This window comes from Gallinula chloropus (assembly GCF_964237585.1).
Source record: "Gallinula chloropus genome assembly, chromosome: 2".
Classification (NCBI taxonomy): Eukaryota; Metazoa; Chordata; class Aves; order Gruiformes; family Rallidae; genus Gallinula; species Gallinula chloropus.
In genome coordinates, this window is record NC_140086.1 from 16,355,625 (window position 1) to 16,375,045 (window position 19,421).

The following is a 19,421-nucleotide window of genomic DNA, read 5'->3' on the forward strand; positions in this document are numbered from 1 at the left end:
AATTTCTGTCAAGGTCAGAAATAAGTTCTTAACATCTGGTGTTTATTTGCTGTTGAGTGACATAAAATGTAAGCCTGGTATTCCAAGAACTGTATTTTCAAAGGCTTTGTAAATGTTGGTGTTAGGGTTCTAGCCAGCTGAGGTGATAACCGTGAAAACATTGTGGGGTGTTTCGAGGCCTTCTAGGCAAAGGATGACTTTTACACTTACTACATGGAACAACTAGGTTTAAGTCTTGTTATTTCTGAACTTGCTGTTCAGAGTCAACATTTTTTAAAGTTACTTTGGTTTTTAGATCTACTCAGTCTTGTCCTTCTGGCTTTAGATTTTGTACAGTATGTTAAGATTCAGTATCTTTCTGATTACTTGTCAGGGAAGTAAGTGCCATTTTCTTTGGCCACTGATCATAGTTAAGATTGAAGATAGCTGTCAAAGCAGTTACTTCAAGATGATGAAGGGCTTAATGGAAAACTATTTCCTTTTTATTTCTGAGGTAAAATTGGTCTAACAGTTCTAAGAGCTTTTATTGGAGTGTTACGTGTGAGGAAGAAAAGAATAAATATTTAGACATCAATCATGTCAGGAATGGTCAAAAAATCACCGCTGTTGAATAAGAGAATCTAAAAAAAATCAGAAATCTCTGCAGATGATCTAGAGTATGCATTTATGTGAATACAGGGGTTGATTTTTAGTAGAGATTGTCATACTTGTTAAGATTAGCCTAACATGGAAAATTCAGTTTCACCTCTAATCTTCAGTTCACCTCATGGTATGGCTTTATGTGATGGCAGCATAGCATCATGAAGCTTCATATTCAACACCTAAAAGACTAAGGTATCAACCTGGTGATGGTGATGTTGTGCTTTTGATGTGTTATCTGTCAGACTGTGCTTTCTAGAACATGTTTCTGTGGACTGAACTGATTAAGTTGGAATTTTTTATGTGTGTCTGTAAACATCTGTCTCCTTAATCATCCAGAGGAGAGCGTTACGTGTATTAGACACATGTTTTCTTACTCCGAGCTGTTGCAGCAGTATCTTTAATTTACTTCAGAGTTCTTTTTTTCCTGGCAGGAAAGTTGACTTGATAAGACTTTGTTACTGCCTTATCAGGTAGTGCTATAGCCAGGAGACAAATCAGCTCAAGGCAAGCTTTTGCTTGGTCAGCTTCCAGAACTTGTCTTTTGTGAGTGTAGGATAAGCATTTATCTGGAGTGTGTATTAAACAAACCCTACCAAAAAATGAAACAAAAACCCCACCAAGAAAAAATCCTCCCATACCACAAATCCCCTCACCTGGAACTATTGCCAAGTGTTACCATTGTAACATTGCTCTAGTTTTTTTGGTTTGTTCTTTTGCTTGTTTTCCTTCCACCCCCCAAGTGTTTGTTTACTGTGCTTACCTACAGATTTCAGAATTTATTATTCAAATTTCTTTGTTTTTGGGTAGCTAGATGGTTAAGCTTCAGCACAACACGCAGCTTGTAGGTTTGCTTTTGGTGTAGCGTGAGCTGGGGAAGAGGTCAGAGCCACTAAATTAGTATAAAATTTGATGTGCATAATCTGGTATGTCTTTGTTTAAATATTATTAAAGAGATAACTCTGGAAAAAGAGTTACCATATATGCATTTTATGTGTACCAGGTGGATGTCTTGTTCCTAGGCATCCCTGAGTTTAGTACAGTTGAAACTCAATTGTGTGAGTTGCTGTTAGTAATGATAGTTGAGATATATCCATATACAAAACTACATTAACAGTTTTGAACTTGGCCTGGGCTGGGAGTTTCAGTAAAATTACTCATGCTGTAATGCTGTCATGTTAATGCTTAAAAGTTGATGGCTTGAGTTTTAAGAATTCATCTGGAGAAGGCTTCATACATATTATGGATGTGTTCAAAATATATTGGACACAGTGATAATAGCTTTCAATACTCTCTTAAATATTGATCACAGTTTCACTAGTGTGAAATAATGGGAGGATGTGATGTCATAGCATCTCCCACATTTGATGCCCACGTGGTTTATGGTTGGTTTGAAAACAGCTACGTAACACCGCGTTCGTTGCGCTCTCTCCCCAGATGCTGGCAGCTGGTGCTAGTGGGTTTGCCGACAAAACTTTCGGCCAGTCAAAGCTAACTTACAGTCTTAAGTCAACCATTTAAATATTTTTGAATGGTTAACTTTTTTTTTTCCCCATAACATCTTATTTTAGGAAATACCTCGATACAAGTTAGTGTTGTGGGTTTTTTTTTTTTTTGGTGTTGGTGTTTTACTCAATATGACATGTTGGTTTGTGCATTCAAATCAGGAAAATGTCATGGCATTGTCATTTATATAGTGATCAGCTCTTCCTGCTGTACTAGCAAGCAAATGGGAATGATGTTTTTAATGTTTGAAACTGGTCTTGTTATCACTAGAGAAATAATCCTGCTTTATGCATGGAGGTCAGTGTTTAGTAGTGAAACACGAGTTCCAGTGCATGTTTCCCTCTTGGTCATATGGTAGTGTTTTGATAGCAGGTTTTTCAATCCCAAGTTTAAGAGCCTGCTATAGTAAAGACTCGTGTCTTCTGCGCTAAATAAAACTCTCCAGAACAAAGTGAAAACAAGAATCCATGTGTCACTGAATGCATTTCTCAGACTTGTTCATTTATCTTTTTATAAATCATTTCGGTAGCTAATGTATTTTCCAGTGCAGTCATAAACCTGAACTTCTGCAGCTTGCTAAGGGGTGTGAAATTGAGAGTAGTGAGTTCATGACCTTCTCTGCTACCTTCTCAGACTCTGTTAGGAAACAAGCTTGCAGGTAGACCCAGACTGGGGTCTGTGTCTCCCTGGATAATATCTGCTGTGGTCTTCAGACTGGAGTTTGAGAACTGCAGACTTGTGTATGTTATTCATAGCATATCAGGGTATTTGGTACCATTTAAGAGTTTTGAACCCCTAGTTTTATCTCCCTGAAAAATCATTGATACTCGATGACAAGTCCACGCTCTTTCCATTTGTGGCTGCCTTCTGTGAGCAATTACCAGAAGTTCTGCAATAAAATTGGCATCATACCACAGATGCTCCTGGTACAGAATCACCAGCCAGACAGGATTCATGGTAACAAGGACAGTCACTGTGTGTGGGAAACTTAGGAACAAAAGAGGAACATAAAACACTAGAAAAGGTGAAGCTTGTGAGGCTGTAAAGATGTTGAAGAATAGTTATGCAGTAGGCAGAGAGTATGCCATGCTGTAATCTGTCCAGGTAGTTGTGGATTCCGTGACTGTAGAACACAGAGCTTATGGAAAATATGTGATAAACCTGAACTTCACACTAAATGCAAGTTGAATGTTGGCTTTGTGGTAGAAGCCATGCATCTTCTACACCTAGCTGATGTCAACTGGTGTTTGCTGTACTGCTTTCAGCATTGTTAGGTTCTACTTCCCTGCCCACTGATCTTAATTTCCTGACTGTTTTCCTGTGAAATGAGATTGTATTGTCAAATTATCTTTTTGTCTCTTTACTCTGTAGACCTGTTATTACAAATTGGCTAAATAGGTCTTGAGGAACAGGTGTGAATGAGCATTGGGGTGATGCAGTGTTACCTACATGTGATTGAGGGGCTTCAGTGCAAGTGTGTCTGGGTGCAAGAGAATGCTGAAGTGAGTGGTATTGTGAATAAACAAAAAATCAGTAGGTGTTAGTCCCATTTGTTACATGCAACCTACTTGGAAACGGGTATTTATTTTCCATTCTCCTTTCACCTCATAAGCAGGCTGTATGTATGAAGCTTTTGTTTTCCCATTTTAACCCAAGAAGGTAACGTGTTTGACAGTAATTTCTTTTGTAGTCACCTTTTTTTCTTCTTTTTTACCCTATATTGTGACATTTTAATTCATTAATAGTGCTTTAAAAATGGTGACAAAGTTTTGCTAGACAGCCAAGGAGAAAGCTAGGGACAAATATGGAGAGGGGCCGTTTACAAAGGCATGGAGTGACAGACAAGGTGTAATGGCCTTAAGCTGAAGGAGGGGACGTTTAGAATAGGTATTTCACTATAAGGGCGTTGAGGCTCTGGCACAGGCTGCCCAGAGAAGCTGTGGCCACCCCCTCCCTGGCAGTATTCAAGGCCAGGTTAGATGGGGCTTTGGGTAACCTGGGCTAGTGGAGGGTGTCCCTGCCGTGGCAGGGGGATAGTACTTGATGATCTTTAAGGTCCCTTCCAACCCAACTGTTCAGTGTTCTATGACATACATGTTCCTGATGTGTGAAGATGAGCTTAACTGATTGTTTTTTTTCCCCTGTGAATGTTCACTAAATACCAGTATTTGTACAAAATCTGTTCTTGGGGTGGTTAAACTGAAACCCATTTCGCTAGTCAGTTTGCCAACAGACATTACAGTACTGTTGCTTTAATGACAACATAGGCACCAGACAGTTTGTGGTGCAGCTTGCTTGGATGGATTAGGGTTTAGTGAAATAAACCCCACGTGTGCTGGACAAAGTGTATGTTCTTTCAAGTCTGTGATTGTGGTTAGTCTCTTATCTTCTTCTGGTTCTTAAGCATAAAATATTACTTAAGTGTAAAGTGTTTCTGGCAAATGATTGACTACTCTTGAGTGTTTTTATTCATACTGTTCCAATTTACAATATCATCTCATGAGAGTTATTCATTGTGGAGGTCAGATTTAGGGAAGGAAATGAGAATTATATTATTAAAAACATGATGAGTAATTTGTGCTACTTTTTTTCTCTTTCTTTTAAAGTTCATTATTCTTAAATATCCTGTGACACATAGTTTACAAAATTATAAATTACACTATCATCTGAGAGTAAAACTGCAATGAGATGTAATTTTGAAGGTTAATGCAACTGAAATTTGATGCAGTTTGTGCCTTTTAAAAATTTCCTACCAGTTTCTGTATAGATAATTTTCAAGGTGTGTCAATAGTTTCTTGTGCAATGTTTCCCTCAGGAGGGATCTTACTGCCCCTACAAGATAGCTTCTAACAGTTACAGCAGCAAGGTAAAGTAAAAAAGATCAATATTTCATTTTAGAAGGGTATTTTAGAAAATGGTTTTGGAACTGCATTTTGACCAGTCATTTAATGGTCTCTCTTACTCTCCTGTATACTAGGATGGCCTCCAGTTCTTGAACCTCTATTAGAATATCTGCTGTTTAAGCCAACTGGGTTTTCAGCTCTAATTTACACAACACTTCAACAATTTAAAAATACCAAATACATTTTTTGAGGACATTGCTTAATATGATATATTTTTTTTTGGTCTTTGTGTTCTAGGTTGTGTTAAAGATCATTAAACATTACCAAGAAGAAGGACAGGGGAATGAAGTGGTCCAGGGAGTGCTGCTGGGTCTTGTGGTGGATGACAGACTTGAAATCACAAATTGTTTCCCCTTTCCTCAGCATACAGAGGATGATGCAGACTTTGATGAAGGTAATGGTTACAGTTCTGTGAAACTCTAAGTATTAAAAAAAAAATAAATTTCCCCCTCCCCACAGTGACCAGAAGCTTGTATGTGATCAAAGAGTGTTTTTATTGGAGTTGAGGTGTCAGTGGGTTACTTGCAAAATCTTGCATATCCAACTGAAATCTTGTCTATGTAGGGAAAGTTATAGAGATAAATGCTGTATTATATGGACACTTATTTTAGAGTAAGACTGTCCCCACAGGAAGTTACATAAGGTTTCAGTTTGTAATTCATACAGACTTTAAAGCATTTTATGAAAAAGGCTGTGTGTGCATTATGTGTGTATATGCATGTATATAAGTGGCCCCTCTGTAAATTTATGTTCAGTACTTACTGAAAGCTTGGAGAACAGAGCTTTGTAAATTTGAGGCCCTGGTTAACTTGAAATCTGGGTGATATTTTTGGTGTTAGAAGTAGCATCTGTGGTTTCTATTTGTCTTGGTGTTTTTCTTGCTGGTCCTAGTAATGTTTTGTTATTGTTGCTGTAAGTCAGTATAATTGGCTTGACACAGAATGGTATTAAAAAAAAATAAATAAACTCAAAAGGCTTGGAATTCTGATCTTGGTAATATCTATATGTGTGTATTCAGTGATACCAGTAGAAAAGCTTCTTTGTTAGGGCTTAAAGAGAGCCATTTTGACTTCAAGAGTAACTAAAAATGCAATAAAGTCAAAGTAGTTGTGGTTGGAAGCTTGATTCTATCTAATTTTGATAATTCAGTATAAGCAAGATTACTTAAAATGTAAACTGCTTTTTCTTGCTTATAATGAAATTAGTCATTATTAAATTAAAATGTTATCGTATTATGAAGGAATCTTGGTATCCGCCTTTACAACAGAGATAATTTAAAGAATTCTTTGTGACTTGGTAAGGCATTTTAGCTATTTATTGCTTCTGTTTTGGGATTATACCTTTTGCTATATAGGAAAAAAGGGGCAAAACCTGAGGGAATCCTAATTGTCCCACATTAATATGGTGCTTGAGTCAGAGTTATATTTTATTAAAGCCTAAAAGATGTTTTAAAGATTCCTTTTCTTCTGGAGCTCTTCAAAGGATTGAAATAATCTAAATTTTTAATTGGATCCCATGCTTCTGTCTTTCCTGCATAAAATGGCTAAATTGTCCCCATGTAGCTCATAGGCAAGCAGGGAACAAGATAAATTTCTTAGTTTCTGAGATGGATTCTCCTTGCCATGCAAAGACTGTACTGCTGAAATTGTAAGCCTGTGTTCTCGTACAGAAGGTTCTACTGTTTCTGTTTGGATAAACTTCATTCCAAGAAAGGGACTTGTTACCAGTTTTTTTTTCCCTTTTTAGCAAGTGGACAAGAATCCTGGCATTACGTAAGGTGCAAAAGACAATTCTTGAGCTTCCTTCACCTGGATGTCTTAGCTTGTTAGCCTTTGGTTCCCATGCTACAGGCACAGAAGGGCAAACTCTAGCCAGAGTGGAAGTGAACCTATCACAGTGACACAGATGGATGCCTCTGGTGGTGATCAGGCACTCACAGCCAGGTCACAGGAGCTTGTCTGTGCCTATTCATAAAATCATTTTGGTGGCAAAACCCCCTAAGATCGTTGAATCCATTGACCTAGCAGTGCCAAGTGCACCACTAAACCACGTCTGTAAACACCTTATCTACACAAGTTCAAGTACCTTCAGGGATGGTGACTCAGACACTTCCCTGGGTAGCCTCTTCCAGTGCTTCACAACCCTTTTGGTAAAGAAAATTTTCCTAATATACAATCTAAGTCTCCCTTGGCACAACTTGAAGCCATTTCCTGTTGTCATATCACCTGTTACTTGGGAGAAGAGACTAACCTCCATGTGGCTTGAACCTTCTTTCAGGTAGCTGAACCTTATAAACCAACCTCAAGAGCCATTTCGTATTGGTTTTCATCTTCTCTAACCTCAGTCGTATGGATCAGAGAGGTTCTATCTGTGTTCTCCTTGGTGAAGTACAGTTAAATAGACTGAACCATTAGGAATTCCACAGCACTCGTGTTCATTCTGCCTTACCATTACTAAGGGCCTGGTCACCCCTTTGACATATATGGCAGAGACTGGGGAAGATGAAAACCCAAACAAAATGGCTCTTGAGGTTGCCAGCTGGGTGTTAGTTACCTTTTTAGACTCTACTGTTTGTCACGTTGGCAAGACAGAAGAAAACTCTATAATGTTTTATATATACTCATTGTTTGTTTTCCCTGGAGCTATGTTTCCTATGCAAGCATCCTGCCATGCTTTCAAAAGATTCTTTTTTCTTCTAGATACAGATACTCCAGCAGAGAAATCTCTTGTTATATGCCAGAATCTTACAGTTCAGAATGATAGAAACCAAATAAGGCACCTCCCTCCACCTACGACTTCTGTATTACATCCATATGTCAACTGGCTTTCTATATTTCCATGAATTCAGACCCAGAGATGAGGAAAGAAAGAGTAAGGATCTTGGCACCTTAGTGCCTGCAGCACCCAAAATGATACTTCACATTGGTCAGAACGCCCTTCTTAGCAGACCTTGGACATACTGGATCTTGTGTTAATGCAGGAAGTGTTGCGCTGGCTGAAGTGCCACGTTACCCCAGTTGCCCTTTTCCTCAGAGGGAGAAACAGGGAGCAACCACTGTGTAGTTATCTCTTGGCAAACTCCTTATGTGCAATGCTGAGAACTGAGTGAACACACTCAAAAAATTAATTCCTGCTGTATAATTTTTCAGGACTTCTAGGAACAGGTCACCTGAAAAATACTCATTTGCCTTGAGGTCTCGATGGGATCATTGTTAAGAGAATTGAGCTTATATATATGAAGGTGATAGTTGAGCAAACAAACTGTTGGGTAATTGGCAAGAGACATTTAAGCTAATGCTTTCTTCTTTTTAAACCTGAGCAAATCTAATATAAAACACATTTTTGTGCGTGCTAAGAAAATATCCTTAATTTGAACTTGAAATAGGTATGCATGACATTTAAGAATCAGTTTGATAAAGTTCTATTTCTAACTTGTTAGTGACAACTGTTTCTTCAGATGTGTTTATGTATGTATTTCTTATGGTGCCATTTTGCCTCTTGCTGCTAATTCCTGAGCTAGTGCTAACTTTCCACTATTTGCTGCAACAGAATTCCTTCAAAAATTGTTTTTTTTTAAATTAAACCCAACAAACCCACAAAAAAATCCCATCCTACCCAAACTTGTTCTTTTAGTACAAGAACATTTTTTGTTAGTGCAGTTTGGACTATTTCTAGAAACTACAGAAAACAGGAGAGTTGTTTTTAGCTTCAATAATTCTTATAAATCTGGGAGGATTGTCTACCATTTATGAATCCACAGGTGGTTTTCATCTTGGAAAGTTTCTCTTCCAGTGTCGTCTTCCTATGATTCTTTTTACAAAGTGTAATTTTTTTGGTAAGATTTTCCTGTCAGGGAAGTCTTAAACACCTAGGTTGGCCTGCTGCAGCATGAGTTTTTTGGAGGGGGTGGGAGGGTTCAACCCAGCTCTGTGTTGGAAATCTGTAGGTGAAGTTTAGTTGATGATGTGTGAGCTAATGGAGGAACATTGCAGAACGGGGTGTGTGTTGTTGAGGCTTCAGCAAAAGATGCTTCAGCATCGCTGTTTGATATTTTGGGGCTGCACTCTGGACTTCTAGGCAGGCGGTTACTTTTTTGGATGCACTTAATTCCTCATGGGCATTGAATTTTGTTTCTGAAAATGCAGATCTTTATTTCTAGGATGATATTTTCAGTTTTCTATATATGTGCAATCCATTTCCCCAGCTCCAGCACCCCCCATATCCCTCCACCCGATGTATTCACCTCTTGTTTAGGGAAAACTCAGATTTCTGCTGTAAGAATTTTTGGCTCAGGCATGTCTGTGAAATGATGCAGTACCCCAGCTTGTGGAGTTTTCTGAGAAGTACTTTTGCTTTAGGATACTTCCAAGCTTTTGTCTGAGCAGTTTTGCTTTCTTTCAGTTAAGGTTTACAAAAAGAGATGTAATACATGAGATGTGTGTTCTTCATAAAACCAAAATTTATTATTCTTGCCTATAAATTGTGTCTCTAATCAACACCTTAAGTTCAATTCTTTGCACTTTTTTTTTATCTTTGGTGACTATTCACTGAGTAGCTCTTCTCCCTCTTTAAAGGAAATTTATATTCCTTTCATGGGAAGTAACAATTAAAAATGTACTATACATCTTGTAATTCATTATAGATCTTGAGACATATTGATAAGGTATTTTGAAACAGATTTTATTTCAACCAGATATATTTTAGTAACTTATTACAAATCTGAGATAAATTAAGTGCTGTGCTAATTAGGCCAATGGAAACTGAGACAGTTATATAATTATACATCAAAATAAGTTCTCAAAAGTTGTAACTTTTTCTTCTTTTTGTAGCTACGCAGAGTTTTCCTTAGATTCCCTCTGAAATGCTTCAGATGAAAAGGGGATGCTGCCTTTTCATCCCCCCTGCCTCTTCTCCCTCAACGTGGTTTTTCTTTCTTACCTGACATTAAATTTGTTTTTCAGTTGTCAGGTTAGAAGTATCTGTATGATTAAAGATTCTAATACCTGTGTTTTTCTGTGCTGTAGGTTGTTATTTAGTTGTATCATCAGTCATCAGTAACAACTAGAAATAACATAGTGCAGCATTATCACAAAACCACTCACCGCTTTCTCTGCGGGCTCTATTTAACCTCAAATGGATGCAGTTGCATATGGAGAAACATGTTGTAGCTCCTGTGTGGTATTTTTTCAGGATTTTAATTGGCCAGGGGTAGCAGCCCCTCGTAGTGCTGAGCTTTGCCTCCAGTGTTGCCAGTACAGTGACCTGCGATAAGCGATCCCTGCAGAAGCAGAGGCTTTAGGTAGCTAAAAGGAACGTGCTTAGAAAAGTTAATTCAAGAGAGAGCAATGAACTGAATGTGCTTTTGACCTGATGTTTACTGCAGTGAGAATGAAGTGAGTGTTGGCTGTGCTAAGGCCTGTGCTACATTTTTGGAGGACTTGTTCTTGAGGTTGCGTTTCTTGAAGTGGAGCCTGTGGTCTGCTACCTCAGTTTGACATCATAGGGGCTTTGAGGCCAAAGCCACGTTTCCAGCATACTACAGCTCGGTGCATAGGGGTGGTGGTGCTTGGTCGACTGTCTTTGCTTTTTAAAAAGCATCTAAATAAAAAAGGTGGTTACTGTATTCCCTAGTACACATTTTCTCTTTTATGAAGTTGAGAGTGCATCTCCACAAACAGCCTTGTGAGTACAACTGGAGAGATAGTATTCCCATTTTTAATCTATTAGGATTATAACTCAAAGGTTTATTGTTGTAGCCATATCTCTTATTTCTCTTGTATTGTTACAGGATAGAACTTGAGTGTGCTGTAACTGCTCTGAAAAGGCAGATACAATTTTAGCTGGCAATTTTTTTAAAATTTTTTTTTTAGTTATAGCAGTTGGCAAAAGATAAGGTCACACGTTGTCTTTTCTTGCAAGAAATTGGAATGTTTCTGAAATGCAGAAATGCAATTATATGAAGTTTAAAGTTTTATTTCACTTAAGACAGGAAGAGATGACCCAAAAGCTCCTAAATCACTGCCTTGCTTCTGGCTCTGGTTGGAGTCCGTTTATCTGAATTCCTCAGCCATGTTTTTCGTAAGTTCCTGTAGTAATTTAGGGAGAAAGCTATACTATGTAAATGTTGACTTTTCAATTACTAAGTGCTGGCGAAAGCCCGTCAGCTTTGTGTGTGTGCACTTAGGAAGTTTCACTTTGTGCTCTGTGAAAAAGGAGACTGAATTGTAAGTTGGATTTTTGTCTTTGCCATTTTGGATTAATTTATGTAAAGGACTCAGATTATTATAGCAGGAGGTGGATGGTCAGCTGTTAAGCAACAAGCCAGTCTCCTCTAGTCTTCCGTATTTTGGGTAGGGTGTTTTTTTTTCTGTTGTTGTGTGTTGCCAGAACCGATATTGGAATATACTGATTGACAGAGAGGTTTGTTATTAGGGGTGCCTAATTGTCCTGTAATAAGATGTATCACATAATCAAGATTTAAAGATGCCTTTAATAAAGCTGGTAATCACACCTGAGTTATTTTGTACCTTACCTGTCACTAGGGTGAGTTCTCAGATTGTTTCCTAAAAGGAGACTAATATTGACATAATTGTAAATGGTTTAGTGGAGTAGCAAGCGTGCAGCATGTTAAGTGCTTTGTGTAAGTTTTTGTACTGTGCAGACTTACCTCTACTGGAGGATTTTTGTCTGTACTGGGCAAAGAAGAAGAAATTCAGACAAAAGGCAACTCTTCAGGGCACACAGCCTGAAGCGCCCTGTACACGCGGATACGTGGACTTGTCTGTATTGTATGAAGCAGTATACCCCAAAGCCTATTTTTCTAACATACAGTACCAAGGAAAAATGCTTTTGATGCTCTCAGCTGCCACAGAGGCACGTGAAGAGTACGTGCGTGTATCCTCATCTCTATTTTAAAGCTCTTGTAAACGGAGCTGCGGCTGGAAAGCACCGTGGGAGCCCCGTTAGAGGGCACTCGTGCCCAGCACACGAGTCTCCAGCCTGGGCTGCCTTCCCAGCCAGGAAACCTGGGGCTTGCAGGCACAAGAGGGATAAAAAATTGTTTTCATCTGATAAGGTTCATATAATCGTAGATACAAATGTATTCCCGAAAATATGTTGCAAAGGGCATTCAATTAAATACAGCTCTACTGACTCAAATGCTTGTTCGTTTCTGAAGTCAGCCTACTTGCGCTTGCGTGTTCCAAGGAGCTGTATAGGTCCGTAGGGTGGGATTCAGAGACTTGTGTGTCTATGTGTACCCTAAAAGCAGAATAGGAGTTTTCTTATTTTGTAGGTTCTTTTCTTTGCTTCCCAATTCTTCCCCATGTCACTAAGAAAGAGGAGATAGCACTTGTGAAGGGTCTTCTTTGCTTATTTAAGTAGGTTTATACTGCTGGACTGTGTAGACATAAAAACTGCATATAAACTACTCATTTTCTACACAGTATTGCATAAAATGTCTGAAATACTTTGTTGCATTTCTGGATTTACAAGGTGATTTTTGCTGTAGAGGGAATGCTTTAAAGTGGTAGGTAAATACTTTTCTTCAACATCTAATTTTGAAACAAAAAAAGAAATATTTTGCTCTTTAAAGCACCAGACATATTAAAGGTTTATTTTAAATCCAGCTCCATTAGGATTTTGCTGCAAAAGAAGTTAGTGTAATTCGATTTTAAACACAGAAAGGCTGTACTTTTATCTTTTGCTAGAAAGAAAACTTATTTCCTGGCATTTTTCCTTGAGTAATTTTAAACATAAAAACCTTGTGGCAAATCATTGGGGCTGCCTAGATTCTGAAAAATTCAGTCATGGTGTGATATTTTTTATTTTTTTTTAAATGATCCACAGTTGCAATCAATGCTAATGTATCTAATAAAGCTTCATGCTGAACTTTACTGAAAATTATGCTTAAGGATAATCAGTAATCCTAAAAATGAAGTTAGATAAGCATCTCTTTTACGTGCTAGGTAGTTTGCTGTATGCAACTACCTTTTAGCAGCAGCAGAACAAGCTGGAATACTGTGTCCAGCTCAGTTTTGCATTCAATCTATATGCAAGGAGTTTTTTTATATTCACTATATGTGAGTTTTGAATTTGAAGCCAGGAGATTTTTACTTCATAGATTATGTTCTATTTTAAATGTATTCTTTATTTATAATCATCATGTGTGATCACTTAGTTTGCTATATGGATATTTCATAGAGTTTTCATAACACTTGCAGAAAGTCATTAATTTTTATGCAACCAGCAATATGAAAGCCCCAGTTTCTTTTTTTTTATTTTATTTTCGGCAATTTAAGTAAAATATTACAAGCAAGCTATTCCAAATTTGATTTTTTCCCTGCTAATATAATCAGCTTAACTCTGACTAAAGACATTAAAGAGCACAGAAGAAGATAACCAATTAAATAATAAGAGAATATTTAGATGTTTAATATCTCTTCTTTGATTTCAGGCATCAATCTGTGAATTTTGTGCCTTACAGTTTGTGATACTGATTTGAAAAAATTCAGCCTTATGCTTACTGTTTAGTAGGGGAGACAAAATGTACAGGTTATTTACTCTGGGTATTCAGAAATTTTAAAAACAATTTTTGGTGAGTTGCAAAGAATGTGAAGGTTATTTGACTTTTAAAGATCCATTTAATATATTATTTGGCCAGTTTGGGGAATATGCAAGGACAATTTAAATCACCTAGATATAAATGGCCCTGTATTTACACTTTAGCATTAACTTGTGGAACTATTACTGTAAACAATACCTAATGTGCAGGTTCCGATTCGAAGCAAGCTCCCAATTAATTCTTGTAGCTGCTCTCGCAGATTAGTTTATGATGTTGCTGTGAACATATGGCAAAGGTGAAACTCGAAACTTGCTGGGTATTTTTTTTCCTCCTTTGGTCTTTTTTTCACCCAGATGTGCTCTGTTGTTTACTGCACATTTGGATTCTGCCGTACCACAGTTCAGGAGAAAACTCTGGATATAACCTTTTGGTTTTTAAGGAAAGGGATTATTTTCAGGCTGTTATTAGAACATAGGTCCTGTATCCATTTCATCCAGCTGAGGTAGGTGCTGCCTTGTGTCCCTAAGTAGAAACTTTAGGCTACCTCTGTGTTTGGAGGAAGTAGGGCTTCACCCAGATGGAAGCCCAGACTGTGCAGAGACGGTGTTGTCAGTTAGTGTACAAACTCTTTACTGCTTCATCCTTGGTCATGAGCCTTCAGGCCTAAGATGACACCTTACAGGAGCAGACATTCCCATCAGGCTGACTGGAGTGATCACTGTGCTCTTTGTGTGGGTTCGTTTGGTCCATCACTTGTGGTCCCTGTGTTCCCCCATAGCTCTGGCCAGGTGTTTTAACTGTGCTCATTTGTTCTTTTGGTAACACTTCTTTCAGTGTGACTGGATGGAGAGGAAGAGACTGCTCTTTTAACACCTTCTTATTACCTCTTTCCATTCCCCCTTCCTTTCCTTTTTTGCTAATGTGAGTATTTAGCCATTTCCTTCCCTGAAGAATGCTGCAATAAACTTGAGAGAGCTGAAGAAAAGTGTGGCAAAAGGAACAAATCCCACGTGCTGATATTTTATTCTGAGCGCCAAAATGAAGGAAATGACTATAGTTCTATTGAATAACAATTCAAATCAATGCATCTGGGTGAAAAATAATAGAAACTGATTGAAATAAGAAGTAGCAGTAAAAATTTTTTTGGTTCTTGTTTCTCAACCCATAATGGATTTCTCAACTGCATAATCTGGAAAAATTATGTGGTGTTTTTCTCTTCTAGAAGAAAATGATACCTACTCAAGGTATAGAACAAAGTAAACCCAAGTAACACCATTTTTGTTTATAGCATCTATACTGTATTGACAGACAGAGACATGTTACTGGCCCAAGGTTCAATACTGCATACTGAATTGAATACTCGAGAAACAGTCTTGAAATCCATTTTGCTAACAGGAAGCCTATTGCAGAAGTGAAGTTGAAGGGATGAGAAATTGATTCACGAAGACTGCTAAACTTAAAAGATTTTCTAGTCTTTGATAGAAAAGAGGAAAAATCTTTAGTAGACTGTAAGTTTAGAACTATATTTTAGCAGTATTTATTAAAAAATAACGTATGTTAAATCCAGCAGTGCAGTAAAAAATATATGGAGAAACTGAAAAAATCTAAACTGAACAAATCTTGTGTTTCGCTGTAGTGCGGTGAGCCAGTGTACAAAATGTTAACAGCAGAATTTAAGGAAATGAAAACTTCTTTAAAGCTCTGCTGAAAACGAGCTGGGTGTGCATAGCTGCACATGGAATAGTTTATAGTGACTTAAATTTCTGTAATTCCTTATCGACTGCATCTACAGAATGTACTTATTTCAGATAGGGTTGTTCTCACCCATTCTAACTTCGAGACATTGACTGTATTTTGGTTTGTGGTGTGTTGGTTGAAGTTGCTGTAGTATGCAGTTTGTCTTTTGTTTCACTTGTTTGCTGAATACACAGTTTGATTTCTTTTATTGGATTACATGCTTCAGTACAGCGTAAATTCATGCAGTGGAAAAATACACAGTAAAATAGATTGTTTACTCTTCAGTAAAATACTCGTACGTTTTTGTAGGTTTAGTGTGATAAATCCTTGATGCACATATTTATAGCCAACATGCAGCATTGCAGAGTTTTAGTCAATAATAGAAATGGAAAGATTTCTTAAAACTTTTTTAGAAAACAGGACAGGCATGTTCTTTGTGCGATATATTTAGGTCATAAGGGACATCTGCTAAGGATAATATTTTAACACTTGCTAACAATTCTAATATAATATGGCCTATTCATCAGTCGTATTGTTCCTGACTTGGCTAGTGTGGATTTTAGTGATTCCCGATGTGCATTCAGACTCTCTTAATTGCTAGTTTCTTACTGTTCTATCTTATTGTTTTGTAGGACAATGCGTAAGCGGGCACAGAATAATCAAAATGGTTTCCCTGGCCATATTAGGCACCTAACAGAGATATATTTGCTGTGCTGTGTGTGCATGTTTTTGCAAGTAGAAGTCTTGTTGAAACAAAATAAATCTTCATGGGGAAATAATTCAACAAGACTTGGACGTGCTATTCAATATGTGTGTGAATTTATTTCGAATATATACTGGTATGTATGTATGTGTGTATGTGTGTGTATATATACACACACATATATACTTGTACATGTGTGTATTTATACATACAACCCCCCCCCCCCCCCCGATCTATATGATACACCTCGGAGTTTTTATTGAGTGCATTTATACAGCAGAGAAATTAGAGGGTACATTAGGGAGGCACCACAGACACTGAATGTCAGGATTTGAGAGTTCTCAAACTGTTACGTCGTGCCAGTTTTGTGCCTTTGGTTTAGAAAGAACAGCTGGTTCAGAGATATTTGCAGTAGAACTGAGATCTGATCTTTTCTGTTCTCGAGAACTCAGAATTGCACTGAGCCGTAAGGCGTTTGAGCTCCTGAAGGGGGGCATGTAACACTCCTCAAACTGGCAGAGCCGGTGCGGGCTACGATGGGCAGCACTAGGCTTCGTTGGGCAGAGAGGTTGTGGTGGGGTTCAGGTTTTTACCTTGGTGAAACAGGAAAGCTGACCATCTGAAGTCTGGCAAAAATTCTGAGAGGCGTTATTTGCAATTTGACTTCTACATGTAGATGGAAATAGATCTTTCTCCCCTTGCCCCCTTCCCCCCCCCCCCCCCCCCCCTTCCACCCCACGTTTGGGTTTGTGGGTTTTTTTTCTCTCACCTTCCTCCCCCCACCCTGACCCCAGCATGTTTTGCTCCATACTGTGTTCTTACCTACTGACACAGGAATAGCTGTTTAATGCTTTTGGATAACTGTTCTGATAAGTGTTTTATCTGAATCCAGTTTGCAACCTGAACTGTTTCTGATAGTGAAAGAAAAAAAAAAAAAGTAGAACTTGTAGCTTTTGCATCAGATTGGGGGGAAATTTCTTTAATCCGTACTCCAGGTGTTGATTCTTGTTTAAACTGAAGTCTAATCTCTCTGATCAATTTTGGGAGGAAATTAAAGGACTTTATTTGCTAGATTTGTTACTCTGGTATTCGCCTAGTTGTTCTAGCTGAGTGCAGTAGATGAACTTTAAAATCCCATGTAACTGCAAAACATGACAGTAGGGGTTTTATTTCTGAATTCTTTTAAGTGTTTTTTTTAGTTGCACTCTACCAAAGTGCGTTTAGGAAAATTGGTTTGGGCTATTAAAGCAATACCAGTGATTGGGAGTAAATCAGCTTGTGGCTGTGAAGTCAGTTGAGTACAGTTGAAAGACCATCATCTACGCAAATGTTGATTTCATTGAGTTTTAAGTCTGTAGCTCTATGGCTTAATTGAAGAGTTTTATCGGACTTCATAGTTGTTCTGAACATTAAATAGTTGAAAGTTTGATTAATCTGTGCACTGTTGATTAAAACAGTTTGGCAAAAGCTTTATGTAAACTGTTCTACTTAAAGTATACTTTATGAAATGTACATTTCAAGCATAGAGCTGCTGCTTTTCTGTGGCTGCAGCCTGGAGAAAGGAATGAGGGAAGACTGCTTGAACTGAAGACGCTGCTGTAAGGATGCAGTTTGGACACTGGGTGCCACTCCTGGTACGCACTGAGGCTCGAAAGCTTTTCTCATGCAGTGGAACAACAGTCGCTCTTAAAAATGGAGGTCTTTGTTACTCAGGAAATTCTGAAGGTTTTCGTCCCCTGAGGCAAGTGGTCCTTTTACTTGAAAAACATATTCCCAAGTCCTTCAAGGAGTAACTAAAACTACAAGGCCAGTTTTTTACTATTATTATTTTAAATGTACTGAGGATGACTTTCTAGATTTGATGTGTTGCTCTCCAGTTTTGTAGCTCTCATCATATACAAGAAAGACAAGGTTGCAGCACCAAGTATTCAGGAACTAGACCCAATGTGGCAATTCTCCTCAGGAATAGGAAGAAAAATCTCAAAACACACACAAAAAAGGAATGAAACATCTCCTTGGAAGTGTGTGTATGTTTGTCTTTTGATTGTGTCCTTGTTAAAATAGTACAGTGTCAAAAATAGTGATATGTTACTGATTGAAGACTAGATGAAAAGACAGTGGAGGGTCAATTTGGGATCTTACAGAAACTAGAATTGGAGGCATATAGTGATGGTTTCCAATAGGCATCAAGTGCTGAAGATAAGAGGAATGCCAAGGAGATGGAGTGAGGAGTGGGAGTAAAGTAGTTAGATGTAAACTGGAGCAAGGTTAGTGCTCCCACCTCAGAGCTCAGGAAGTGAATGTGTGATTTATGCTTTACTGTGCCTGTGTCTGGAGGTGTCAGCTGGCCCTGAGTGTCCTAAACATTGTACAAACACATACTTGCTCAAAGACTTTAAAAACAGCACAGGAGTTTAGGTGTCTGGGTCTTACTGGCTTTCAGTGGAATATTAGCATATATCCAGCTAATATCCAGCTAATTCTGTAAATGAAATTTCAGTTATAACTAAAAGGTGAATGGGGGGTTGGAAGACTAAATGCCGTAGCATTTTAAAATTGCTACATTGCTAAACCTGATTTACAGTGCAAAAATTTTATCCACTCTTTTGTTTGAAAGAGAATTGCAGTAGTGGTCAGAAATGAAAATGTGCTTGGAGGGAGGGAAAGCAAGACTCTACTTGAAATAGTGAATGGCAGGGTGAGGGATGACAGAGTTCCTTGTAAAATTTTACTTTGATGCAGTGGGGTAGAATTAAAACCAAAAAGTTTTCCTGTCCTCAAATGTAGAAATTTGAGCTCTTGGTTTTACTTTTTAAAATGCCATGTGAAAATGGATTCCTGTTATTCACAGTGCTCCATTCTGTGACGTTTGACCGAACCTTCCAAGCCACTTTTCTTACAATGATTTATCAAGTGAAAAATTAATCCATGTATTTGGATGCATAAAACACAAAGTTAAAGTGAAGAATAAATGTCAAATAATTTTTTATTAGTGAAATGACTGCTTGCTGTCAGTGCTTATACTTTTAAAGGTAAGGACTTTGAAAAGTAGTTAAAGATATTGACTGTGTTTGCAACTGAAACTTGCAGGTTAAGTCTCTTGAAGTTGACTTTTTTTTTTACTTTCCAGGACAAACACAATGGCCCACAGAAAATCATGGCAAACATGAGTCATTTGGTATCTCCTTTGTAATTAGTTAAGCTTTATGTAGATAGTGAATAATACAAAGCCACACTGGTTTCTGTGGTTTTGCCAACGGTGGCAAGAAGCCTGACTCTTACAGTGAATATTTTTAACTTTTTTTTTTTTTACATTGGACTTTCTTATCAAAAGGCACCAGATACATAAGCAGAGCCAGAAATGAAAGAA

At 37.9% G+C, this 19,421-nt stretch overlaps 1 protein-coding gene across 1 annotated transcript in view; it reads left to right on the forward strand.

Moving 5' to 3' along the window:
* EIF3H (eukaryotic translation initiation factor 3 subunit H) overlaps positions 1 to 19,421 on the forward strand; it is an 87,649-nt gene that overhangs the window by 15,693 nt on the left and 52,535 nt on the right. The window contains exon 2 of the mRNA XM_084279759.1: positions 5,286 to 5,442. Coding sequence (XP_084135885.1) covers positions 5,286 to 5,442 — 157 coding nt within the window. The remainder of the gene's footprint in view (positions 1 to 5,285; positions 5,443 to 19,421) is intronic.